Here is a 26,712-nt window from a genome sequence, read left to right on the forward strand (position 1 = left end):
TTTTGCAGAGTTTGAACTAATAGTTACAATAATTTTTGTTCTAATGTGAGGAAAACACTGAAATGACTGAAATAAACTGTATGAATCAATGTCAAAAAACTTAATTTGAATTTAATATATTGGACACAGTTCATTTAAGCACCAAAAAATCGGATTAATATGCTTGCAGAAGAAATGTTACACAAAAGGTGGGCGGTGCCCGTTAAAACGCCAGTGATGATGTCAGAGACTGGACGAATGTTTATGTTAATTCTGGTTCAGGAGCCTCTTAAAGAGGGTGAGAGAACTTTTCCAAAGTCTCTGGAGGTGTTGTGTTGGGGTTCAGGAGCAGTTGGTGAGGTTCAGGGACAAGAATCACAACCCAAGATAAGATGAAGACTCTGGTGCTGCTGTTGATGCCTCTGGCATTTGTAACTACCACGGCGCAAAGTAAGTGAAATCATTCATAATTTTTGTGAAATGCTATTGTACGTTTGTAAATCCATCACTTCTCCGTTTAACCTGATGTGGAATGTGGTATATACTTCTGAAATAATATTAAAGAGGCGTTACAAATTGCCATGACTAACATGATTCCTCACACTTCTCACTCATTTAACCACATCACTCTGTTACACTAAATTATGCATGTTTGGAGAACAAAGTGAAGGCCCAAATGTAATATTTCACAACTTTTTGTCACGCTCATGAACCCATACATATATTGTTGACAAATCTGTGCAGTATTTATAACTCACTGACCAGCAAGAATTTAAAAAACACAACACAAACTCCAACTAAATTATTAAATCCATGTGTTCATACATTTTAAACATATTTTTAATAGAACAATTACCGGTTTCCGTCAGAGATAATAATACTATATATTGGGTTTTCAACTTTCATATCAATTAATTTGCCAATGCAATTTTCTTAATCAAATATATTTATGGTCATGCTCAGATTACCGTCTAAATAAACTTTACAGTGATTATCTGAAGGCCCATTGACCACAATTTTTGTTGGTGTAAACCAAATACAAACGCACATGCACGAACAGAGAGAAGGGTGTAGGATCCCTCATTCCTGAAGTGAAGATTACCGATGTTCCTGCTCAGCTGATGGTCACATGAAAAGGCTTGAGGGGGATTGCAGGTCGTGTGACTTGCACCGCCTTCACCTCCAACCCTCTCTCTTTCACTCGCCAAAGTCATTGACCACTTCTTGTTCATGTGCCTGGGTTCAAAAATTAATTCGGTTTAATGCATTATCCAAATATCTTGTTGTGATCTTAACTTGTTTAAGTGACTAATCTAAACCATGACTGCGTTTAGAACAGACATGGGCAAACTACGGCCCGCGGGCCATATACGGCCCGTTAGGCCTTTTAATCCGGCCCGCCGACGTTGTCCAAATTATTATAATTATTTTTTATTATTATTATTATTTTTTTAATTATGTGGTCAAAATACAGGAAATCATTGGATGACCTGCATAAGCAATTCTGCCGTCGGTTTTGTGATTTTGGAAAAATTGACAGCTGGTGTCATTTCCTTTCTCACAAGACCCGGAAACGGTTCCACAGGAGTTGCAGTTGGAACTGATTTATCTCCAATGTGACAAGTTCAACTCCCTGAAAGTCTCTGAGTTTTAGGCTTCATTAAGTGCAGCCAAATTTCCAAACATCCATAAGATGGCACTGAGGATTCTGGTGTTATTTGGCTCTACATATGTGTGAACAGACCTTTAGTCTGATGAAAACCAAGAAAGCACCCCATAAATCCCATATGAGTGATGAGTATGTTCATACTTTAGTCCTTTTTTTCTCTTTATGTTTCATATGTACTGTTAACAGATGCAGTTTTTATGTGTATCGTATCTTGTGCGGACCCGGCCCGCCTGTCAAATTTTTAAAGTCAATGTGGCCCTCGGGCCGAAAAGTTTGCCCAACCCTGGCTTAGAACAAAAGTACCATATTACAGTATATTTGAATATTTTGAATGATTTGCTTTTTCACAATTCAGTGATCTTTTCCCCAGGGCCTCAAAGTCACTTCACACGTTACCGCTCATGGAATTCCCGCATGTATCCTGTGTGGAAGGATGGAGACCCAAGATTTCGGAATTGCTGGTCCGGTGAGGATGATCATAAAGGGCTTTTACAATCTAATACCTCATAACATAAGCCATGTAAAGTTACCTTTTTCTTCTTCTTAAGGGGGTGAAGTCACATTTGATCTGAAGAACGATGCCCCCACGCTGCAAGGAGCAAAATCCACCTTCAGTATTAATCTTAATTTCCCTCCAAACCAAACTGTTCTAGCCGATGGCCAGGTAGTCTGGGCACGTAATTGCACTATTGATGGTAAGTTCTGAAGCAGAGTTGTTTCATTAAGCATAAAAGTTAACATATATTATTATTATCATAGTTTGGGTTACAACCACACCTCATCATACTATAGATGTGTTTATAATATTGTCCTATACTCACAGGCCGGGAGTATCAGGCGGGCCAGGCAGTATATCCAGACCAAAACAATGACATGTCTGGAGTTTTCCCTGATGGCACGCCTCTCACAACAACCCGGCAAAGGACGCCGCGTTATGTTTACGTGTGGAAGGCATTGGGTAAGATTATTTCGATAAGGTACCCAAAATTAAAGCCGTGATATTTTAGAAAAACGACAAAGATTTTAATAAATTGGCTTGACTTTGACAGGTTTACATGCAGTTAATTTACCTGTGGTAAAATAGTTGTCGGGCTTTTGTTGTTATATTATCTAAAAATAGTAATTCTAAATGAATATTTTTGTTTGGAGACGTGGGTTCTTTAGGATGGGTAGATATTATCTACCCAAGTAAAAGTACAAAAAATAAATCACTGAGTCATTGAGTTTGAAAATAATGAAAGCACAATCCTTAACAATAATGCATTTATAATAAAATTGTGAATAATTAGATATGTGAGCATAATGCATTTGTTAAGCTGTATCGAAAATGGTTGAAAATGACAATCCGAGTTGCGTGACATTGAGACATTTGGAATAGTTTGGGCAAAATGAACAATATTCATGAATCCATGTTTCAGGTAAATTCTGGCAGGTGGCAGATGGACCTTCCTCCTCGCTCACCATCCTCACAGATGGGGTCTCCTTGGGCTCCTACAGCATGGAGCTTGTCATCTACCACTGCCGTGGAAAAAACAAATTCATCCCCCTCGGCTACGCCTCCACAGTCTTCACCGTCACAGGTGAGCCAATAAACAATTTTGGACCTTTCTTATAGTACGTGTTAACACATGTCAACAATGTTTCCCCATGGCCAGACCAAGTTCCTTTCACTGTATCCCTGGCTCAAGTCAATGACATAAACCAAGACGATTCTAACTTCATCCAGAACCGAGCCATTGCTTTCAGCATCAACCTGCATGATCCCAGTCAGTACTTGAGCAGTGCTGACATAAGCTTTAGCTGGGACTTTGGAGATAGCACCGGAACACTGATTTCCAGGGAGCGCACCGTCACGCATACCTACCTCGCCGTGGGCACATTCAAACCTCAAGTTGTCCTGATGGCCAGCATCCCCAATGGTTGTGTTAACCCCTCTGCTGGTAAGATATGAAATGTGGGACAAGTTAACATTAAACATACATTTTTGGGCCACAAAATGAAGAATGACAGATGACTTGTTATTCTTCACAGTGACACTGTAGGTGCAGTTAAATTATTCAAGGCCCATAAAAAATAATGTCCCAATTGCAATAGAAACTCTAATATTCCAAGTTTGCCTGTTTGCAAGTATGAAATAGCTTTTTTGAGAAAACCCCAAAAATGCTGGCTACATTGGAAATGTGGGACACAAAAGGTTGTTCATTTTGATTGATCCTTTCAGAAAACAGAAAACCAACATTTAATATTATATTAACGGATGTGATTTCAGTTTGTAATATCTTATAGCGAAAGGTCATTGTGTTGCAGGTGGGCAAACTAAAAACTATTAGTTTAGAGAAAATCAATGGCAATTTCAAACCTTACAGCTGTGTCAGTACTGTACTGTTACAAATATTTAGAATTTCACTCCAAATTTTCAAATCAAAATGTACTTTTTTAAAATTCACATTCGAAAATGACACATTCTCCGCACTTGTCTGTCAGGGGCTCCAGCTGTACCCGTTGTAGTTGTGACCCCGGCAGCAGAACCAGCAGCGGGTGAAGTCGCTGTTCCTGACACGGACCTAGCCGCAGCTGATCAACCTATCCCGGACGCCGTTCCAGTCGAGGCCTCCGAGCAGCCGGCCGAAGCGGGCGCCGACGCAGTTGATTCAGAGGACGCAGTTGAGGCGGGAACGGAAGAAGTAGAAGCTGTCTCGGTCGCCCCCGCGGCCATTGACGCAGCCGTGGCTCCAGCAGAACAAGACCCAGCTGCCGATACTGCCGACGTGGTGGCCACTGTTGCGCCTCTTGAACCTGTGGCCGAAGACGCCGCTGATGTAGAAACCGCTGATGCCGGTCAAGTGACGGAGGAAGCTGCAGAGAATCTGCCCGCGGTTGATACAGCTGCTTCCGTAGCCCCAGTGGCAGAGGGAGAAGAAACGGGTGTAGTTGTGGCCGCTACAGTCCTCCCAGAGGCGGTTGTCACCGAAGTCACCGCAGAAGAAGTCGTGGTGGCTGAGGCCGCTGAAGATGTCGTAGAGGTGGTCCAGACTGAAACACAAGCCCCCGCTGACAATGTTGTAGTCCCCACTGAAGACATCCCTGTGGAAGAGGCAGAGGCAATTGTTGCTGAGGCAGAAGTAACTGAGACAGACAACCAAGTTGCAGTTGCTACTGCGGCTCCAGCAGGTTAGAAATGTCCATTACAGTTAGTAACGAGTTAACTTGGCTTGATGTGTGTTGTCTTTTTATGTATACTGTCATAAATGGAGATAGCAGAAGTCACACATGCTTTCAATGCAAAATATCTACTGTGTGACTTTGATTTAAGCCGCAGAAGAGGTTGTAACGGTGGTCCAAGTTGAGGTGGAAGCAGATCCAGCACAAGTTGCCCTTGTTGTGGTGAAAAGACAAGCACCAGAAGTTTCAGCCGATTGCACGATCTTCCGTTACGGCTCCCTTGCAACTTCGGTCGACGTCGTCCGTAAGTTCCCAATCTGGACATTTCTGTTTGTTTCATAAGCAATTCTATTCACGCGCTACAGAGGCAAGCAGCACAAAAAAATTATACATCTATTATTTAAAATGAATTGTTAATACTTATATTTGTGATATTCAGTTTGGCATTGTAGACTAAAGGGCATTTGTTCTTTATTTGTGTGCATACATTTTTATGTTAAAGCACCAGAACCGTCTTAAAAAGTGCTGCGTATTACCAGTATCTGATAATGGTATGTGTAGTTGGAGTATTGGGATGGTTTGTATGCTTTTTGCCTATTGTGTCCCTCATGGTTTCCCTTCCCTCGTGTGATCAGGTGTGTGTACTTTTTAATCAACCCTTGTATGTCTATTTAAACCCTGTGTGTTTGTTAGTCTTTGTCGGATCCTCTGCTTTGTTTGCATCATGCCAATTTACCATGCCATGTTCAGTGTAACAGATAAAACCCAAACGATGCCAACTCTACTAATAATGCCTTCTTTTTGAACAACACAGAGGGCATAGAAAGTGTTGAGATTGTACAGATGTCCAATGTTGTGTCACTGGCAACCGAGCTGGATCAAAATGCAGTTGATATCACCGTTAGCTGTCAAGGGAGGTGAGCGATACCATTGAAATGACAGACATTTCTCTAGCACTTCATATTGTTAACGCTTTCTGAATGATCTTTCCTCAAGTTTACCAAGTGAGGTCTGCACAGTTGTTTCGGATGCTGACTGCATCACACCAGTAGAAACCGTCTGCTCCGCGGCTCTTCCCTCTCCCGACTGCCAAATGGTCCTTCGCCAGTTCTTCAATGAGTCTGGCATTTTTTGCCTCAATGTCTCCTTGACCAATGATGTCAGTCTTGCCATGGCAAGTGCTCGTGTCAGCGTGGCAGTAGGTGGGTGCAGGAAATGTTTAATAAAGTCCCTCAGCGAGTTGATTGTCACTAATTTTGAGTCATTTACCTCCCAATGCAGCCTCCAGCGGTTCTCCAACTGGAACTGTCGGCATCATCCTGGGTGTGATGGTGCTTGCCTGCGTGGTGTGCTGTGTCAGTTTGATGTACAGGTAGGACACTAAATTTACATACTTTATATAATATAAACTTAAACCAAGATTAAAGCTCATCACTAGAAATTAAGAAAATATCTACAATTTACACCTGAGCCAATGATACATACACAAGCAAAATAAAATTTACACAAACAGAAACCCATGTTCACCACTTTCTTCTTCAAGTTTGAGAACAGTCATTTTGACCATCTATGGAAAAATCGGCGCTACCACCATACCACCCAGAGTATTGCATTTAGTATCAGCTCATATGGTGAAACCTCTTAATGTCAAGCAATTGCAATGCTTATGATGGCTCTGCTTGCAAAAGCACACTCAGGAATCCTTTAGGTTTCAGACCTTGAAGTAAAAATTTCTGAAGTTCATTTATAAATCAAATGCTTTTTTTTTTAAATATTCACACTGCCTAACCCTACATCTCACATGTTTGTGCATCGACTGTGGGCTTTCTGCCAACCTTAAACACCATTAGTGGTCATTTGTCTTTCATTGGGTCATAAACAAGACCACTAGATGACTGACTTGATTCCCCTATAAATTAAAGGAGAACAAGTCTACGGGTGCCATGTCTTAAACAAAAGCAACAGAATACAAAATGGATCAATTGCAGTCGTAAAATTCTAAATGGTGCCTCAATATTATTGGAGCAATATGGTGGAGTGACAACAACAACAACAACAACAATGACAATAAAGCAATCAGGCAAAAACACAGTAGGGCACAAACAAGCTACATATATGGAAATGATCATTGGGCTCTATGGTGAAATTCCATTATTTCCCGTCTTCCTATGATTTCAAATAGACGTTTCAAGCAGTATCAGCCCCTGAGAGAAGACAGCGATAGCAGCAGTAACTCAGCAGTGACGTCAGTACCTTTGCTGCTGTGGAACTTGCTGATGCGACAGTCGCCTGGAGAGAGCCGCCCGCTGCTTCAGGGCAGGATTGTGTGAATATAAACACCACAATGCACAAAAATATCTTATTCACATGTAACTATTAGGCACATAGATACCCCCTGCTAATCTCCAAATAAACATGAGAGCCAACCCCTTCATGAAGATGACAAAGGGTAAACTGTTTTGATGTCTGAGGTCTTTATTTTGACTTATAATATCTCTGTAAATTCGATGGAATCTGAGAACTTATGGTCTATAGATCCAAAATTGGGTAAACAAAATGTGCTCATTTGGATCCAAATGTACGTAATTAATTCTCCCATGTCACAGAGCACTGGTGTTGTAACGTGAATAAAATGAAACTTTATCACTTTAATGTGTTTATTTCCGTCTCGTAATACTTTCATGCTTTGTGAGGATAAGCAGTCCGGAAAATGAATGAATGCATAAATGATGAACAGGCTGGGTTAGGCTCCAGCAACCCCCGCAACCCTTTCGAGGATGCGCAGTATGAAAGTGTCAAGTCATGAGTATTATTTCCTGTGAGTAATATTTGCTATTCGTCGGTCTGCGTCTCTCCTGTTAAGGTTGTATTTTTGTCCCAGTCTTTATTATTTGTATGGTTATTTTTTATTCATTCATTTTCTGAAACACTTTATCCTCATTAGGATTGTGGGGGGTGCTGGAGCCTATCCCAGCTGACTCTGGGCCAGAAACGGGGGACACCCTAAATCGGTGGCCAGCCGATCGCAGGGCACAAGGAGACGAACAACCATTAACACTCAAACTAGGCGCAACTGGAGTGTCCAATCAGCCTACCATGTAAGTGTTTGGAATGTAGGAGGATACCGGAGTACCCGGAGAAAACCCACGCAGAGAACATGCAAACTCCACACAGGTGGACCGACCCCGGATTTGAACCCAGGACCCCAGAGCTGTGAGGCCACCGTGCTAACCACTCAGCCGGCGAGCCCAGATTGAAACAAATACTGATAATAAATAATGAGGCTTTACGTAGAAGCTCAGAGTCGTGTTGCCCTTTTTTTTAAAAAGTGTGCTCCACATCTTACAGCACTGCTGTATTGCATTACTCTGACTGCTAAATACTGCAGTAATTGATCATCCTTGCTTGGGGTTTGGCCTCTGGGCCACTTGTTTCCATGTTCATCATCTAATGCACGTGGTCATGTGACCACTCGGCTTTAGACATATTCAGCGTCCAAGCTACAATGTTGAACATGCATATTAGTCAAAGACATCCGGATTCATGCCGCAAAGATTGAATCAATGTCAGAAACATGCACTACCATCATTTGTTTCTCGTGTCTTCCAAGAACACAGTGACAGACGATGTCTTATTTCAAAATAAATATCTAATTCAAAGCACTATGCGTTTACCATGACATCCATACATGTTACTTAATATGATTTTTACCCCTCAGAGCCAGGACTCGCTTTATGAACCCAAATCCCTGATATCAAGATACCCATTAAGATATGAAACTTGACGCACAGACCGTGACTGGAAATGGAAACAGAGCTTGTAGCCCGATCCTGTCTATGATTGGATTCCGTTGGGGTTTCTGTGAGAAGCAGAAAGATCAATCTCTAATGGTAACATCTGGCTAGGGGTTGTGTTACTAATACGGACAAAAAGTTAAATATTTGTGTCTTAGCACGCCAAAGTGGTATACAAAGGAGATTGTTATATTGCACCTGGATATTTCAACAAAAAGAGAAGTGAAAAGAATTAATGCAAAAAAATTGCTGCGAGTAAAGAGAGGAGGAACACAGGGGGAGGGGAAGGCTATAGACTGCATGCAATGTAAGTTGATTACATTACAGAAGACAAAGACGGACACGGGCCATTTATGAAGCAAAAAGCCAGACGTTAGTTGTAACGATCCTGCATGGGAGGAAGAAGGAGAATAAAATGTTTTGTGAAGTAAAAGGTCAGTGTCATTTGTATAAAATGGGCAAATTCATTAATTTTGTGTAGTTTTTCCATTGGAAATCCATGACTAATATTTGACCAGAAACAGTAATGAATGCATTCTGTCAAGTTTCTTTTAAAGAACATTTTATAGATATTTTACCTGGGAGTAAAGCAGAGCTGGTTGTGCCATGACACAACAATTCAACACTGAGCATGCTCAGAATGACGTATTACTTTATTTCTCCTGATCACCCCTTCTGCAGAGCCCAATTAAACACACACACACACACACACACACACACACACACACACACACACACACACACACACAACACACACACACGCTAACACACCCACATGCCCCCACCCACACACCCACACAAACCCATTAACCTAGCTCAAATGTCACATGATCAATATCTGGATTACATATACGTATGCATTTTTTTCCAAGGATTTGAGCATCCTTTATTACCATTAAAATATTACAATACTTTGAACTTTTCTTTTAAGCATTGAGTTCAGAGTTGAAAAGCGGCTTAACGTAATTTGTGATTAGATATACCGAATATAGTGGGGATTTAATTGTATTCATTCAAATCAAAATTCATTAAATTCCAAACAGTCATATCATGTTTGAAGTATCTGAGCAACATGGATTACGGGATGTAAAGCAAGAAGACTATTGAATAACTGCAGAGTCATGGTGGTGCCACAGATGCCCAGGATGTCAATTAAAAATTGAGTTACTGTAAAAGGAGTGGCGGTAGAAAGAGAATGAGGGGAAGAGAGCTAAGTGGATGTTAAAAAAAGGAAAAAAAGCAAGAAAATGGATGGAATTTAAACTATCCCATTAAGGCATCAGCATGAGACAGCACTGATAAAAATGCAAAGGAAGTGGGAGAACAGCTGAAATCATGCGCAGAGTAAGGATGAAAGAATTAAACTGAAAATCACAGCCCTGCAAAGTGGGCATAACTTATGAGGAGGAAACGTTGGTCGTGAGGATGCATCTTTCGTTATTGAAGCAGTAATGTGATGTCCTTGTTAATAGGGTGGAGCTGACCAGACGGAGAGACGGGCTCCCTTTCCATGCGGAAGGGAGTGGTCAGAGTCGACATGCCGACGAGTGATGGAGACGGGAAGGGCGGGGGAGAGGAATTGCGAGCCAGTGCGTTGGTATATAAACCTCCAGCGGGAGCTTAAGGACAGTCTCCAAGCCTCAGCACTCTTTTCTCTCTTAAGAAATCAAAGCAAGACTCCCACCATGAGCCATTCTTCCATGCACTCCTCCACTTCCTACAGGCGCACCTTCGGGAGCCCCCACAATATCTCTATGTCCTCATATTCCAACGTGGCTTCTCGTCCACCTGTCTCCGGGGGTCGCTACACGCGCTCCGTGTCACCCATGGTGTCCTCCCGCTCCAGCAACTACCACCAACAGCGTTCCCGACCCAGCGTCCAACCCCAACGACTCACCTTTGAAAAGGTGGATTTTACCATGGCCGAGGCCATCAACCAGGAGTTCCTGACCACCCGCAGCAACGAAAAGGCCGAGCTACAGGAGCTCAACGACCGTTTCGCTAGTTTCATCGAGAAGGTGCGCTACCTGGAGCAGCAAAATGGTGCACTGCAGCAAGAGCTGACCCAGTACAAAGGCCAGCACCAGCAAGGACAGGCCAACCGTGCCACCGAGATCTTTCAGGATGAGCTGAGGGAGCTGCGACGCCAGATGGACGCCATCGGCAAGGAGAGGGATCATTACCAACTGGAGAGGGACAACCTGGCTGAGGACATGGGCCTGCTAAAGCAGAGGTTGGTACCATTCCAGACGTGTATCCCCACTGATATACAAACACATAGAGCAATATGTTTACTTGCAGATCAATTGATTGATATATGGGTTATTTTATATGGACATAATGCAGAGTTAGATAGAGAGGCATTGCTATTGGTTCGCCAAACCGGACCTCAGGGGTCACTGGGAGGGCTCTGCTGAAACAAACAAAGAAGTAGCACTTGACAATAATCAACTGATTCCACTCAAATTGGTGAAAAAGTGTCCTCTTAATCAGTTGGAATGAAAATTTGCACCCACTGCGGCCCTTTGTGGAATAGTTTCAACAGCCCTGCTGTAGGGCGTGGTCCATCAACAAACTAGATCATGACTGCGCATCAGTTGATTGCCTTGCAAAGTCACAAGGTCTGTTTGGTGATAAAGTTTTTCCTCTTTTAAAATGCATTCATTATTTATTTATTTATCTTCTACCAACATCAACACCTGCCCCCTTCATTCACAAGTTCAACTCTGTGGTGATTATTTTTGGTCATTTAAAAGAAAAAAAATCACCTCATGGAGACAAGCCATCCATATACAGAAGATGGACATGTTTGGGTCATGTAAGTAACATTGAAAATACAAGTGTGGACTACAAGATCCAAAATGGGATGTCAACACACATTAAATGGAGGCCAGATCTGAATTTGAAAAAAACATTTTTTTATAGATTTTTTTAAATGACCAATGATTGCAATTTAATAATTATAAATCAATAAAATGCAATTAAAAAAACTGCAATACACTGGTTAAGGCCCCTAATAAAACTCCAAAACACTTTTAAAAAATCCAAAGTATTTAAATCCTTGCCAGCCATTGACAATGATAAATGTCCAATTTGTTTAAAAACTGATGGTGCTAGACATCCCATCCATTTGGATGGGGAGGAAATTCAGCAATTCTTTGCTTAATTGGGGATGCAAAGGTGTCACTACTGTCATGTACAGTCATCTTTTGACTGTGTTTACTGTGTGCAAGCAAAGGGTGGGGTCGGCAGAGGAGCATATACGAAATGGATGCAGAAAAGATAGAAAAAAAAATCAATGTGACTCAGTGACTCCATTAGGTAAGTTTTCCCCGTCCCTTTCCACTGATTAAATGGTGCCAGAGACCCCATTAGACGAAAAGCCCCCTTGTAACCCAACATGAATTAAAGATGAGACATTCTTGTAATGCTTTCTCACTAATCTACTTAATGTTCAGCCCTCTCAAAAATGTGACCAGACAAGAGATGAAGCGGCGTTCATCAAAAAAAGCGAATCAATTAACATCATCACAATATTTATGCTTATTACTCTTCACAGAAATTGACATTTTCACAAGGAATTTTAGAAATTTAAATATATTGAGTATTGTTGACCTTACATAGAGACAAGGTGATGTTATTGAACTGCATTAGTGGGAAAGGGGCAGCTGGTGTTCCCATGAGACAGACTTCCCAAAACCTTTTTCAGGACAGTGAATCAACAAATTGATCCGGAGTGCCCATTTCCCCAGATAAAACCCTTTGTGTAAAAAGATTAGTTGTGTGTCTAAATGACTGTGTTCATGTGTGTTGCCTTCTAGGCTGGATGAAGAAGCCCAGAAGAGGGCGGATGCTGAGAATAACCTAGCAGCCTTCCGCAAGGTAAAAAAAAAACTGTCCGCTACGTTAGAATATTATAAGACAGATGTGTCAGATGAATTACAGGACAGTTGTCGCAAAAGATATATGACCCTTTATAGCAGTGGTTCCCAAACTGGGGGGCGCGCCCCCCTAGGGAGGCGTAAAGAGAATTCAAGGGGGGCGTGAAGTCATCTGCTAAAAAAATGTTTAAATAGATTATAAGAATAATAAAATCAAAGAACAAATATCTGCCATTAAATACATGCAAAATATGATTATAGCGAAAGAGTGGCTTTCATTATTAAAATGTAATACAAACAGAGATCTGTTTTCCTGAACAATGCTAAGAAATAAATGCAATAAAATAAAATAAGTTCACATGAGCAAAAGAGGAAGTGGGAGGGGGGGGGGGGGCGTGCGGGTCTACTGGAAGCAAGAAGGGGGCGTCAGGTAAGATAGTTTGGGAACCACTGCTTTATAGGGAACTCATTTAACTCATTGGCTGCCATTGACAATGCTCATATAAATAGTGCTCATATGAATAGTGTTTCTTTGTTTCACAACAACCAGGATGTGGATGACGCTACATTATCTCGTCTGGAGCTAGAGAGGAAGATCGAGTCTCTGATGGATGAAATTGAATTCCTCAAAAAAATGCACGATGAAGTAAGTGTACTTTATAATTGTGCACATGGCATTCTTTTTTTTTAAATGTATATGATTCTGACACCCAGACACATTTAAGCATCTTTTTTTCCCAGTTGAAATGAGTCGTATAAAAACTTAGGAGTCATTTTCAATCAATGGAAAGACTAACGTGACTAAATTCAAATCTACATGAATACTTGTCTGTTATACTTTCTTATATATAATGCTTGCTCAATTAGTCATAACTACTTGTAGCAATTGTACATTGTTTCTGATTATTTTAGGAGATCCAAGATGTTCAAGTGAGTGTGCAAACCCAGCAACTGAGAATGGAGGTGGACCATAGCACCCGACCAGACCTCACTGGAGCTCTGAGGGATATCAGGGCTCAGTATGAGACCATTGCAACAAAGAACATGCAAGAATCTGAGGACTGGTACAAGTCCAAGGTTGGAAACAACAAGCTCAAACACAAAACATAAACTTGCAGATGCATTTTAATGTTAATATTAATTTCTTTTGTGCTCAGTTTGCGGATTTGACCGAGTCGGCAAAACGCAACGGTGACGCTTTAAAGCAGGCCAAGCAGGAGGCCTCAGAGTCCAGAAGGCAGATCCAGTCCCTGAACTGTGAAATTGATGCCTTGAAAAACACTGTGAGTCCACGAAGCACTCTCTCTCTCTTCTTCTCCTCCTCATATTGAGCGTATGACCTTTAACCTCGGTGCTGTTTCACGGCGCCATTTCAGAATGAAGCGCTCTTGAGGCAGATGCGTGACATGGAGGACCAGTTTGGCAACGAGATCGCCAACTACCAGGACAACGTGGGCCGACTGGAGGATGAGATTCGTCACCTGAAGGACGAGATGGCCCGCCATCTCCGTGAGTACCAGGACCTCCTCAATGTCAAGATGGCTCTCGACATTGAAATCGCCACTTACCGGAAACTGCTGGAAGGGGAGGAGAGCAGGTGAGGAAGCGTATTTTTTTTCTCAGTTCCAAAAATATCCAACAAAAAAATGAGTGACACCTTTGTTATATTTCCATTCACCAGGATCACCATGCCTATTCTCAACATTGGCATGAGCAACCACCTTAACGAACGCGGTGAGTCCATTCAGCCGACGACTGTAAAAAATGAATAGATGAATAATAAAATGACATCTACATATGACCAGATTATGAACCCATGCCAGCCCCTGCCGCCAAAAGGACTGTGGTGATAAAGACGGTTGAAACTAGAGATGGAGAGGTATGGATAATATTGCATTATAAAAGAATACTGAAAATTTTGACAAACTAAACACTGTCAACAAAACTTTCTCAACAGGTGGTGAAAGAATCCAAGAGGGAAAGGGAGACCGATTCGGGCCACAGTGACAAAGACGACAAGGACAACTAAAAAGAACCAGATTGTGCCATGTCTAAAAGTGAAAAAAATGGAGAAAAAAAGAGTAAAACTACTTCGTGTTTCATCGTCTAGCAAATAGTAACAAAATGCAGGTGCAAAGTTGAATGGATACATTTCTACTGTCTGTCACTTTGGTGCTATTGAAGCCAACCAGCTGTTCCATAACACAGCGGTGTCATCTGGGTGACAGCAGAAGTGCAACCCTAACAATTTACCGTGAGAGGCCTTTACTTGCAGTGCAATCCCATGGGGTTCTTTAATGGCCGTATTTGTAGCTCGCTATGTGTTCAACGGCAGTCAAATAGAAGAATTATAGCCTCAATATGCAATATAGCTTTATATGTAGTCTTCAGTAAACAACAATAAAACCACATTCCAGGGGCTTTTTTGTCGGTCTGTCCACACTATGACAAGGAAAGGTAAAAAAAACAATAATACATGTGTAACACAGAAATAACGATAAAAAAAGAAAAAGGCTGTTTAAAGTAATGAGCATAAGGTGCCGAGATTTGACCAGGAATGTTCACGAAATTGCAAATAAACTAAACTTGCAGTAAATTATCTTTGTTTTGTTCTTTCTTTGTCTATTACAGTGTTGAATTAAAAAAAAAAATCATCAAAACAGATTTGAAATGTTTTAGCCCCTAACATGTTAATATAATAATTTCTTTGGGTAACAGTTTTTGTTTGTTAATTTTTAGCAACGCTCCACCTTGTAAACAACTGCACACAAGTTGAAGAAAGTAAATTAGAAAACGAGGGTCATTATATATATATATATATATATATATGTATATATATATACACACATATATACACATATATACATATATAGATAGATATAGGTCTATATATATATATATTCTTGCAATTTTAGGGTATTTTATTATTATTGAAATACAATACATATGCACTTGTCGCAATATTTTTGGTTCAGGGTGAGGGTAAGAACTCTCAACGCTAGACGGCGGTAAAGAAAAGTTACGTGCTTTCTACTACTTCAAATATCCAGAGAAAAACACATTTTAATGACGTCATCCCATATCCGCTATTATCCGATTTGGCGGCAGACTTGTAACTCTGAAGAAGTATATTTTTCCCCGTGTTTGAGACAACGACAAACTTTTCTCCTTAATATTTTCTACTCTGTGAAGCTGGATTGTCCTGGCGGACAGGGAACGAAACAAATAGCTACTACGTGAGTGTAATACCTTCATTGTGACGATGTATGCAGAAAAAAAACCCACAACATTGTTTACCTGCTTAAAAATGTAAAAAATGAAATGCGGAATGAAATTGAAATCAAGAGTATACATTAGCATTGCTACAAACTCAGCCATGATGACACTGTCGGAGCGATATAATTATGATTTTGATTGATTCCATTTTGCTATATGACAGGAGCATAACATATTGAAAACATGTACGTAAGTGTACATTGATTTAAGCCGATAATTAAGTTGAATTGAATGGAATGCCTTGAGTGTGAGTATAAGACCGAAAGAAATAGTGCTCAATGTGTACATCACTAATTGTAATCTTCAGGTTTTGAACTCATTCAAGATGAATTGTGAACTTCTGGCAACGTGCAGCGCTCTTGGATACCTGGAGGGGGAAACATATCATAAAGAATCGGATTGTTTTGGTCAGTTGATTCTGTAATTGGTACTCAAGTCACCTCATCACCATTGATAAGATTTGTTAAACAGGATCGATTTAAAAAAAATGTTTCTGCGTCTCAGAGAGCGTGAAAGACCTGATCAAGTATTTACGCTATGAAGACGACACCCGTGACGTCCGCCAGCAGCTGGGTGAAGGCCACATTGTCGAACACGACCTTCTGCCCATCATCATCCAGCATGGGAATGACAAGGCCTTGTTGGATGCTTGCATACGGTAACCGCCCACTCAGAATGAAATGATGTGATTCAACTAAATGCAGTATAAATGAATTGATTATCAAACATTATTTGGACCGACATCCTAACTTTTGTTGCTCATATGGACCTGCTGTGCATATTGTTTTTCTTTTTCACAGGTTAATGGTGAATCTGACACAACCTGCTATGCTTTGTTTTGGGAAGGTGCCTGACGATCCAGTGTTTAGACAACACTTTTTGCAAGTGACCTCTCATTTACAAGCCTATAAGGAGGTATCTGTATATTATTGAATTATTATTTCAGTCATTAGGGGTTAGGGTTGTCCCGATACAGACTTTTTCCACTTCCGATCCAATCGAAATGTTTTCAAAATAATTTTTGCTGATACCGATCCGGTGCCAACCCGATGCCCATATTTTTATACAAGTAAAAATAATGCAAAATATAATGTTACCGTTAATGATGAATTACTTCGTTTATATTTAAGTCAAGAAATTATTTTTACAAATATTACACAATGCTCTGTTACGATTATTTGTTTCTAAAGAAAAGTAGAGATAGGACATATTTACCTATTGGTTTGATAATAGTCAAATGTACAAATATTGGCCCCGATTATCGGTCGATCACTTGCATCACTTAAAGGCAATAAGTTTAAGTGCAGAGCACTTAGATGATGCTATTCATTTCTTAATTTGAATTGTAGGCATTTTCTTCAGAGAAGGTGTTTGGTGTTTTAAGTGAGACTCTTTACAACCTGTTACAAATGGTAAGTGATCAACATGTTTTTTTGGGGGGGGGTCATGTCCCAGCTCGTTTTCAACCAATATGTTCTCTTTCATTTTGCGCCCCTTTTGCTCATCTTCTTGTTTTTAGGAATGGGAGCAGAGGCAGGATGAAGACAATCTTTTGATTGAGAGAATTCTGCTGCTGGTCAGGAATGTGCTTCATGTACCTGCAGACCCTTTGGAGGAAAAGGTTTGTAGAATTACTGTAGTTTGATTGGGTATAGTTATTCATTTGAAATGTTGCATCTAAGTGATTTGTGAGATACTTGACGAATCAATTATGTCATAGTTAAAAATTATTTCATTTCATTGAATAGTAGGTCTTTATGCAAAATGCAGTGCATTGCTTGACAACAGCTATCAAATGTGATGGTCAAGCCTACTGGATAAAAATATGATCTGCAGCTCAGTTGGACATTATTTTTATTCATCCACTTTGTACAATTGCTTGATATAATTATATTTTGTAAAAAAAAAAAATGAAGTTCGCCCGGTATTTGCCAACGGCAGCCAACTGTTAGGAAAAGCATTGTGCGTCTCCACTCAGCATTTTTTTTCTTCTCCTTCCGTAGAAAGTAGATGACGATGCCAGCGTCCACGACAGGCTGCTCTGGGCTATTCACATGAGCGGTTTCGATGACCTCGTCAAGTTCTTGGCGTCGGCCCAAAGCGAGCAGCAGTGGAGTATGCATGTGTTGGAAATCATCTCGCTCATGTTCAGAGACCAGGTCACGCCAAATCAAATCTTAATTATCCACGTAGAACTAGGTAGATTACTAGTTAGTTTTGTAACCTTTTTTTCTGTTTTTTCCCGCAGACACCAGACACCTTGGTGAGTGCGGGACACGCTCGTTCGACGGAAGAGAAGCAGAGAGACGCTTCGGAGCTGGAAGCGCTGAGACAGAGGGAACAGGCAGAGAACCGTTTTCGCACACTGCAAAGAGGATCCAGGTAAATATTGGAGGAGCTCAACACAATAACAGTTGACAGTACATTTTTTAGTTTGTCTATTTTGTCTTGATCAATACACGTTGATTAAGTGCTAGAAGACAATTGAGACTGAAATTGCCCGTTTATCTTTCAGACATTCCCGTTTTGGAGGGTCCTATGTTGTGAAAGGCCTCAAGGCCCTTGGAAGCAATGATTTGATTTATCACAGGAATGTTCACAATGTGAGTACTGTCAATTACTATCAGGCAATGTTAGCCAAAATCATCAACTCACTAACCTGCTTTCTTAGTTCAAAAATTACACGCACGACACGGGGAAAGCTGTGAGACGCGTTCCCAGGCGGAATCGACGGGCCAAGGATTGTACGGATAAACGCCGCTCGGCTTTAAACGTTCGACTTTTCCTGCGAGAATTCTGCGTGGACTTCTTAGAGAACTGCTACAATCGCCTCATGTACATTGTTAAGGTCAGCAGCTACAACAGCAACCTTTTATTATATATTTTTATTTTTTGTACTTTTATTTTCATCACATACTGAGACTATGGATGAAAAATGTATACTTTTTAGTGTTAACCCTATTGGATTTTTAAATTCCAAATTAGCGGCTGTTCTTAATCCCTGATTCTTGACATATTTTGTGTTGATGAATACATCCAAAACAAATCTCACTTTTACTCACACAATGCAATGTGATTCTAGAGTACCACAAGCTAACATCAGAATGACTTTTTCAATAAAAAGTTATAATTGTCAACTATTTAAACGCAGCATTACTGTTTTATGTTAGAGTTCAGTATAATGTAGGCACGGATATAGCAAGGGAAAGCCAGTTAGAAATATTTTGTTCACAGAATATCCAGAAAGAGAACATTTATTTAAAAAAAATTCTAATTCAACATCTACAATCTATATTGTACTCATTACAGTATGGTAGTACATCTTTCAATTGTAAGATTTACTTTTTCTTGTTTACTCTTTTCTCCAGGAAAGCCTAATTCGAGAGCAGTCACAGGAGCACGATGAGACCTATTACCTATGGGCACTCAGCTTTTTCATGACCTTCAACCGTGGAAACAATTTCCGGCCCGATTTAGTTTCGGAGACCATGTCCACCCGCACATTCCATTTCATAGAGTGCAACATAACCAACTACTACGAGATGATGTTGACTGACCGCAAAGAGGCCACATCCTGGTCCCGCAGGTACATTTACAAGCAAGGATCATTACAGACATTTGCTGTTAGTACAATTTTTCTTATTTTAAACCTCATTTGTCTTGCTAGGATGCACCTGGCGCTGAAGGGGTATCAAGAGTTGCTCATGACTGTCAATGAGATGGACAAATCACAAGACGAAAGCGTCCGCCACAGTTCCAATGTTATCAAAAGTATGCTACTGATGGTATTCAATAGATATAATGTTTTAAAAAAGTTGGTTGTAATTGGTCATTATTTTTCCCCCACCACACTGCAGGTAACATATTCTACCTAATGGAATATAGGGAGATATTCCTGACTCTGCTGAGAAAGTATAATGGGGCCACACAGCCTCAGTCTTACCTTAAAGACTTAGTTGAGTCAACGCATCTTTTCCTACGTATGTTAGAGCGCTTCTGCAAAGGTCGCAATAATCTTGTTGTCCAGGTACAAATATTACTCATTTCTCACAAATCGCCTATTCAATACTTGTGTGAAGAGTTGATTTATGTGTGGGAACTTTACAGAAAAAGCGAGTCAAGCGGAAAAAGTCCCGAAAAAATCAAAAACAGACTGCTGCACAAAAGACCCCAGAGGCTCTGGCAGATGATTGGAACATTGTGGAGGAACAACTAAAGGGTATAAAGTTCCAGGTCAGTTTAATTTTGTGTTATTTGAAATAAATACAATTGCCTGTCGCAAAACTCCATAAGGCTGCCTCATCTTTAGGTGTAACTTCCAGATGCTTGAAGGTCCCAGGTAGTCTGATTTGACTTCAGGCACTGAAAAAAATAGTGTGTTTTTCAACAGGGTGTGCATATAAACGTCTGGGTTTAACTATGTATATAAAAGTTACTTTTTTTCTTTGGCTAAAATAAAGTGAGTGCACCTTTTTGTCATGTGCACCATAAAGCCAAAAGATTTTGGTCATTTATAAACAATAAAATGAGTTCCTCCCTCTTCCCGAATCTGCATCTTCTGCCCTTGTATAACAGCTGTCAGAGTCTTTAACTGAGGGCATCGTGCCATTTGACGCCACATCTGAAACTCCCCTTGAGGAGCAGCGGACTGAAGCCATGGTGCGAATGCAGGATGCTCTTTGGGCTCAACTAGGGCCCGAAGCCTTAGCTCTCCTCAGGGCTGCCAGGTCAGTAGTAATACTCTGCATCAAGCACTTTAAGACACGTGAGAACAATTCTTGCATTCAGGGAGGTGTGGCCCGAGGGAGACGTTTTTGGCTCGACTGATGTGGAACCTGAAGAAGAACTGGAGCTTCTCAAGAAAATCCTGCATGCAGAGCTGCCAAGTATGCACAGAGCCTATTGACATGAGATTTGGGTGTGACAAAGTCTTATCGCGAGGTTTCATTAATTTCAGGGTCAGCTCCTCCTGAAACTCACGTCGAAGAAGATGTCGACGATGATGCAGATCTAGAAGTGGAAGAAGAGTTGGAAGCAGTCCAGGTTTCTGAAACTGCGTTCAAATTTCTGGACTTTATCAAAAAGTGAGGCTCTTAGTTAGTAACCCCTTCATACACATGATGAGCTAAACATTGAACTTTTGCTATCAAATAAATCAGTCTTTATTTTTACTTATCTTTTGTTTTTTGCTCTTTTTACAGATTTGCCAACCCCAATATATTGCAGCCATACCTCCTCTTGCTCAAATCTTACTCGAAAAACACACCTTACACAAATCACTGCATCGCTCGAATGCTTCACCGTGTGGCATTTGACCTCAAAATGGATGCCTTGCTGTACCAGCTGTCAGTCTTCCATCTCTTTAATAAGATACTGAGTGACCCAGGTGCCTCTGCTTACAAGGTTGGCTTTATAAAACGTGATCAAATGAACTATTTTGGTTGTGATTTTCTGGACTTTTTTCCGATCATTGGACATTTTCTTTTTGATCTGCAGTTTGGTCCAGTGATGTAATTGAATGTGTGTGGGTTTGGGTGTGTGTATTTTGCAAAACACTTAAAACTACTACTATTACTATACTTCCATTCATTTTGTTGCTTGTCGCCTTTAACTCATTGACTGCCATTGACGGTTATAGACATCAAATCCATTTCCACATGGAAATTTGATCATATTTCACTGCAATTGATGGCAATAGATGTCCAATCATTTGATCGCTGCTATACAGTTATCATCAAAATGGATTGGTTGTCTATCACCATCAATGATTTGTTAATACAGTCAAAATAAATACATTTTAATAACTTGATTTTCATGACCTAATTCCTATAATGTGACTTTTTTTTAATCAGATGATGGGATCAGGGACATCCCTAGTACATTTCCTTGATTTGCATGACTATGTAAAGCACTTTGTAGAGGAGAGGATTTTTTTAAACATAATTGCAGATAACAATCAGATGACAAACACGAGGCACATGAACTAAACTGTTTTCCTGTCCTGCACAGGAGCTGGTCACCTTTGCCAAGTATGTGCTGAGCCGTTTCTTTTCCCTGGCAGCCACCAACAACAAGGTCTTTGTTGAACTGTTGTTCTGGAAAAATGTTGGTGCTGTGAATGAGATTACCGAAGGCTACGGGAAAGATGGGTTGGTGTTTTTCTTTTCTTTTTTTCTATATCACATCAGTGGAAAGCCAAAAAAGTTGCATTAATGTAAAAAAGAAACACTTTTGATGTGGTTATTATTTTTTTCAGAGCCGAAAAGATGCCACCTTGGACTGAGGAGGAAGAGCAAGAATTGCGTAATCTTTATGAAGAACACCGGCATTCAGAAGGTCTGCTCTTTTTTATTTTGAGCACTTAGTCATTTTTACATGCGGCGTCAATGGGGAACTTAAGTTTTAAACCTGTTGCTTATTGATAACTCTTGGCAGTGCCAGACATTGTCGAAACCATGCTGTCGTTGCTAAGCAACAGTACACGCACGCGGAGGCAAGTAGTTGTCCAGATGGTGTGCATGGGATTGGTGGACAGCGCTAAAGAACTGAAGAAACCCAAGTAAGTAATTTGGATAAGTAACTCCCCCTCATCGAACAATAATTAACTGAATATGATTTTATTAACCAAAGAAAAGGTACCCGAATCGTTCTTTGGACTGAGAATCAGGAAGAGGAGCTTCAGATGCTCTTTGAAGAATACCAAAACTCTAATGGTAATCACTTTACTGAGTGAAGCATCATTTTTTTCATGAAGAAGAAAAAACAACAACTCAATTTCCATTTGACTCTTTTCAGACGTGCTGGGGAACATCTTGAAGAAGCTGACAGCCAAGCGCTCTCGTGCTCGCATTGTGGACAAGCTGCTTAGTATGGGCCTGGTGTCAGAGAGGAGAGATCTTTATAAGAAAAGGAGTCAAAATGCTCGACCAAAAAGCTCTGGCGGACAAATGGTAAATTCTAACGACGATTTTTGACCACTTGAGAATGAGAAAATGGTTTCTTCTTGTAGAGTGAAGACGATTTCCTTGCTGGAATCACACAAAATTTCCCTGATGAGCCTCTGAACGGAGCGGAGGATGACGATGAGTCTGAAGACAGTGAGAAAGAAGAAGAGCAGGAATTGAATAAAAGTCATAATAGTGGGAGGGCCCAAAGCCCTGTTTCTACAGAAGAGGTACAAGCTGAGGTCAGCGGCATGATTACGACACTGCACAAAAAAGGTGAGAAAGTCCGGGATTGTATATACCCAGCAAGAGACAAAAAAAAATCTTGTTAAATCAGCAATAGTGTTTTCACAACTTAAGCCTCGTATACACGAGCCAACTACGCTCAACTTTAGAGTCACCAAAGTTAAATTAACGTCATTCATTCACATTTATCGAACATTTCTGAATCAGGATTGTGCATACCAATTTTTCTCAACAAGTTGAGCAAAGCTGATTCGAAGTAGCCCATAAACGAGGGCGCAGAAATGACGTGGTTCTTTCAGGCCAAAGGAATACACTGAACAATTGGGAGAGCACTGCCAATACAATGTCGAAAAGGATTTTAGAGGAAAAAGGCAGGGACGCGTGACTCAGTGAAAATAACTGCGTCACAATTCAGGGGAGCATGCCACAAAGCGGCAATTTGATGGTAGTTATGTCACAACATGGCGGAAAACTCTTTCCAATCCATTAAAACCAGAAGGGCAAAACTTTTTATGTTGAGTTTTATTAATTTGCTTTTGCAAGATTATGTTATTGTTGTCATCCCCAGGCATGTCTGATGTTCTCGAGTGGGTACAACGGTGTCTGAACCGTGCCGCGTTGATCCGGGAAAAGGACGGTAAGGGTGTCGCAGTTCTTTTGAAAATGCCAATTTTATTCACAACCTTCCCCACCTTGTCGCCAGGCTTTTCCCAAGCTGCACCTCTTGTCCCTCTCACGGAGGCATGTGAAGACGCCATGGAAGACCAGAGCTTCCACAGGCTACTTCGCAAACTGGGGATGCGTGCACCTGCTAACGAACAGGTGGGGGTTTATTGCTCGCTATGACTCTGACAAGTTTTAGCGACTTCGCCTGCTGCTCCTGGCCATACTGGAATTTCCTCATATTGTCATCACTAGGAGATGTTTTGGAGAATCCCGGAAAATATCAGCCCTTCTCGGCTGCGGAGTGCAGCTGCATCTCTTAGGTTTAATCAGGAGGACTCTTCTAGTATAAGGGAGGAGGCCCCTGTGGAAGATGGCAGCCCATGTGAAGGATCACAGGAGAAATGGGAGGCCCCTGATTCACAACGTGCAGATGCTTTGAAAGCCTTATTGCTTGCACGCAAAAGGAAAGCACACTCCAGCAAGGGTGAAGGTATTTGTGGACTTTTCATCCTGTCTTCTAACCCTTTGAGGGATAGTGGATCACACCTACATATATTAGATTTTTTGTCATAATTCTTATAATTTAGTACTTTTGAAAAAATATTTTATTTTGTAAAATTTTATCGGTGTTTGAATTTGAATTGTTTGTGTTTTTCTACATAGGCATTTTTAGTTTGCATTTTTTTCTTTTTTAACCATCACTATTTACATAATTTCTTTCCAAAGGGAATCGTTCAATTAATGAATTTTATTTTGAATTTTTCCCAGTATACATTTTATTCTGCAAAAATACTGTGGGCCTTAAAAGACCACAATTGAGACTTCTATCCCATATGAACGTCACTTAAACATTTAAGAAAAATATATAACATCCGAGCATCTAAGGGTTAATTAAAAGTTATTATACTCATAGGCATATGTTTGGGACAGTCCATATTGTTTATTTAATGCAGTTTTCAGAAGTTATGAAATCAATCATGCCTCTTCTAACATTTCAGCTCCTGATATGGATTTAACCTCTACTGATGATGCAGACAGTTCATTTGAGAGGTAAGATACCCAAAACGTGTTGGTAAATTTGATAATAAAATCTCTACTCCAAAGTATGTTTTTCTTGCAAATGTTAGTCTTCAATCTAATTTTGTATATATCAGGCCCAAAGAGAAGACATCTAAAAGAAGCAGATCGTTGGAAGATGACGAAGGTTTGTATTCAGTTTTATCAGAAATTAAAACTGCAGTTTTAATTTTTGATTTTGCGATGACTATGTCAAAACATGAATGAGCCTTAACTGTCTTTACAGATAATTATTCCACCACTGCAAAGGAATTGGAATCAAACGATGAAGCAGATTCGGATGAGGAGGAGATTTGTCTACCAGTGAAGCGTCCGCGGAGGATGGTATTAAGTGATGAGGATGAGGACTAGTTTCCAATCTTTACGTAAAAACAAACAATTCAATGAAACAGTTGTTTTTCCCCCACAGACACTGTTGGGTGTAATGAGCAATTTCCATAACCTTTTGTATGAATAAGCGACTAAAATACATTTTTGAGACCATTGTGATTGTTCAATTGATGGCTGTTTAAGTCTTTGAAGTAAATAATGCACAAGGGAATTGTACTCTAGTTCCACTTGAACCACTATAAACACTGAGGTTTTAGTATTCTATCAGATTTATAAAGAAAACTGACACAAACCAACCACTATTTTATCGCACCTCACAACACTTTAGTATAAAGATCCAATACAAGTCATGTATAAAATATTCTTGCATTCTAAATCTAATTAATAATCTTTATATTCTCTAAAGTTAGCTCTCCGTGTGATCCACTGCATTTCCAAACATTTGCACACTACAAGTACAATACCTTAAATTAGTACCTCAGCACCGTAGCATTAACATGCTTAAAGACTGGTGGGAATTTCATTTGATAATTTATTTCTAACTTGGATTTCATTTCCAAGTGGTCTAGAAAAAAGGAATTCATTATGTTTAATTCTATTGGGTATATTACAGCAGTAGTACTGCAGTATTTTGTGAGATCTTGTTTAGTTAGAAAGTTCAGCTCACAGTTCTGAGATCAAAGGTTCAATCAATTCTGCCTTTCCAATGTAGGGTTTCGCATGTTCGCCCTGTGCCTGGGTGGGTTTTCTTTAGGTAGTCTGGTTTCCTCCCACATCCCAAAAACATGCGGGGTAGTCTGGTTGGAACACTCTAAAGTCCCCCTTAGGTATGAGAGCATGAATTATTGCCCTGCGATTGGCTGGCAACCAAATCAGGGTGTCCTCTGCCTACTAGTCGGCTGGGAAAGTCTCCAGCACCCCCGTGACCCTTATGAGGAGAAGCAGTACAGGAAATGAATGAATGAATGCAGTATTTTGTCATTTTTAGAAATATATGAGTTTACCTATGGCTTGTAGCTTAACACCTGTAGATGGTACTAGAGAGTTGCAAGGACTTGAAGTACTCACTAGTGCACAAAGTGCATTTTCTATTCATTTGAGCTTGTGTGGAAACATTTTTCCTATCAGGGTGCTTCTCTTCAGTCTTTATAATGGTGTCCGTTGGGGTTACTAAATCCAAAAGAAAATGTTGCAATGATTGAGAGATGTTTTTTGGCGCTATTACTCCAAGATTCTCAATTGTTTCTAGGTTTGGGAACGGCTCAGATGTAATTCTCTCCTACATCGCACAGGGCTGACAATCTACAGTTTACATACCACCTGTATCAAGGAACACAAATGATTGGACAACATTTAATGTCCGATTTACACATGGTGTTACATTCGCTACGAGTTTTCTTCAAAACAAGTCCATGACAGCAGTTGCTGCCTTTAGTCATCATATTCCAGCTGTGTGGGAGGTGGTCTCCTGTCCTCACATCTGGACTATGTTAGCAACTTCCTGTCCCAGCATCTGCTCTGCCCCCACCTCGCAAAAACCTCAGTCAGACCTGATGGCCCACAAAAGGAGCCTTGAGTGTGTATACGATGGTGGGTGGTTTTCTGTATAGTTTGAGGCGCAGACCCTAAATGTGATGCCGTTTAATAAACGGGATCAAAAGACAAAATGTGCCTGCCAAATAATGCCT

At 40.5% G+C, this 26,712-nt stretch overlaps 3 protein-coding genes across 4 annotated transcripts; all 3 read left to right on the forward strand.

The window, feature by feature from the left end:
* The first annotated feature begins 250 nt into the window (after positions 1-250).
* Positions 251-7,462, forward strand: pmela (premelanosome protein a). Of its 2 annotated transcripts, none has more exons than XM_077603941.1 (12): positions 251-429; positions 2,019-2,114; positions 2,197-2,343; positions 2,472-2,606; positions 3,067-3,228; positions 3,304-3,588; positions 4,133-4,819; positions 4,962-5,114; positions 5,625-5,727; positions 5,807-6,012; positions 6,092-6,182; positions 6,993-7,462. In XM_077603941.1, the coding sequence occupies exons 1-12, from the start codon at positions 372-374 to the stop codon at positions 7,138-7,140; spliced, it is 2,271 nt and encodes a 756-aa protein (XP_077460067.1). In that variant the 5' UTR covers positions 251-371; the 3' UTR covers positions 7,141-7,462. The 2 variants fall into 2 exon arrangements, with proteins under 2 accessions (XP_077460067.1, XP_077460068.1); XM_077603942.1 differs by having other exon boundaries at positions 4,968-5,114.
* Positions 7,463-10,071: 2,609 nt separating this feature from the next.
* Positions 10,072-14,965, forward strand: LOC144075788 (plasticin-like). The gene is made up of 9 exons (XM_077603166.1): positions 10,072-10,837; positions 12,426-12,486; positions 13,036-13,131; positions 13,398-13,562; positions 13,643-13,768; positions 13,862-14,082; positions 14,167-14,219; positions 14,291-14,364; positions 14,443-14,965. The coding sequence occupies exons 1-9, from the start codon at positions 10,155-10,157 to the stop codon at positions 14,512-14,514; spliced, it is 1,551 nt and encodes a 516-aa protein (XP_077459292.1). The 5' UTR covers positions 10,072-10,154; the 3' UTR covers positions 14,515-14,965.
* Positions 14,966-15,574: 609 nt separating this feature from the next.
* On the forward strand, positions 15,575-25,235 carry timeless (timeless circadian clock). The gene is made up of 30 exons (XM_077603951.1): positions 15,575-15,721; positions 16,069-16,168; positions 16,266-16,419; positions 16,562-16,676; positions 17,111-17,173; positions 17,281-17,382; positions 17,765-17,920; positions 18,010-18,143; positions 18,277-18,364; positions 18,433-18,609; positions 19,130-19,347; positions 19,429-19,532; positions 19,619-19,788; positions 19,869-19,994; positions 20,337-20,488; positions 20,550-20,647; positions 20,719-20,845; positions 20,963-21,164; positions 21,771-21,910; positions 22,018-22,097; positions 22,197-22,320; positions 22,392-22,474; positions 22,557-22,711; positions 22,771-22,981; positions 23,520-23,588; positions 23,655-23,773; positions 23,870-24,107; positions 24,616-24,667; positions 24,772-24,821; positions 24,921-25,235. The coding sequence occupies exons 2-30, from the start codon at positions 16,087-16,089 to the stop codon at positions 25,043-25,045; spliced, it is 3,714 nt and encodes a 1,237-aa protein (XP_077460077.1). The 5' UTR covers positions 15,575-15,721; positions 16,069-16,086; the 3' UTR covers positions 25,046-25,235.
* The last annotated feature ends 1,477 nt before the right edge of the window (positions 25,236-26,712 follow it).

The sequence above is a fragment of the Stigmatopora argus genome, chromosome 6 (assembly GCF_051989625.1).
Source record: "Stigmatopora argus isolate UIUO_Sarg chromosome 6, RoL_Sarg_1.0, whole genome shotgun sequence".
Lineage (NCBI taxonomy): Eukaryota > Metazoa > Chordata > Actinopteri > Syngnathiformes > Syngnathidae > Stigmatopora > Stigmatopora argus.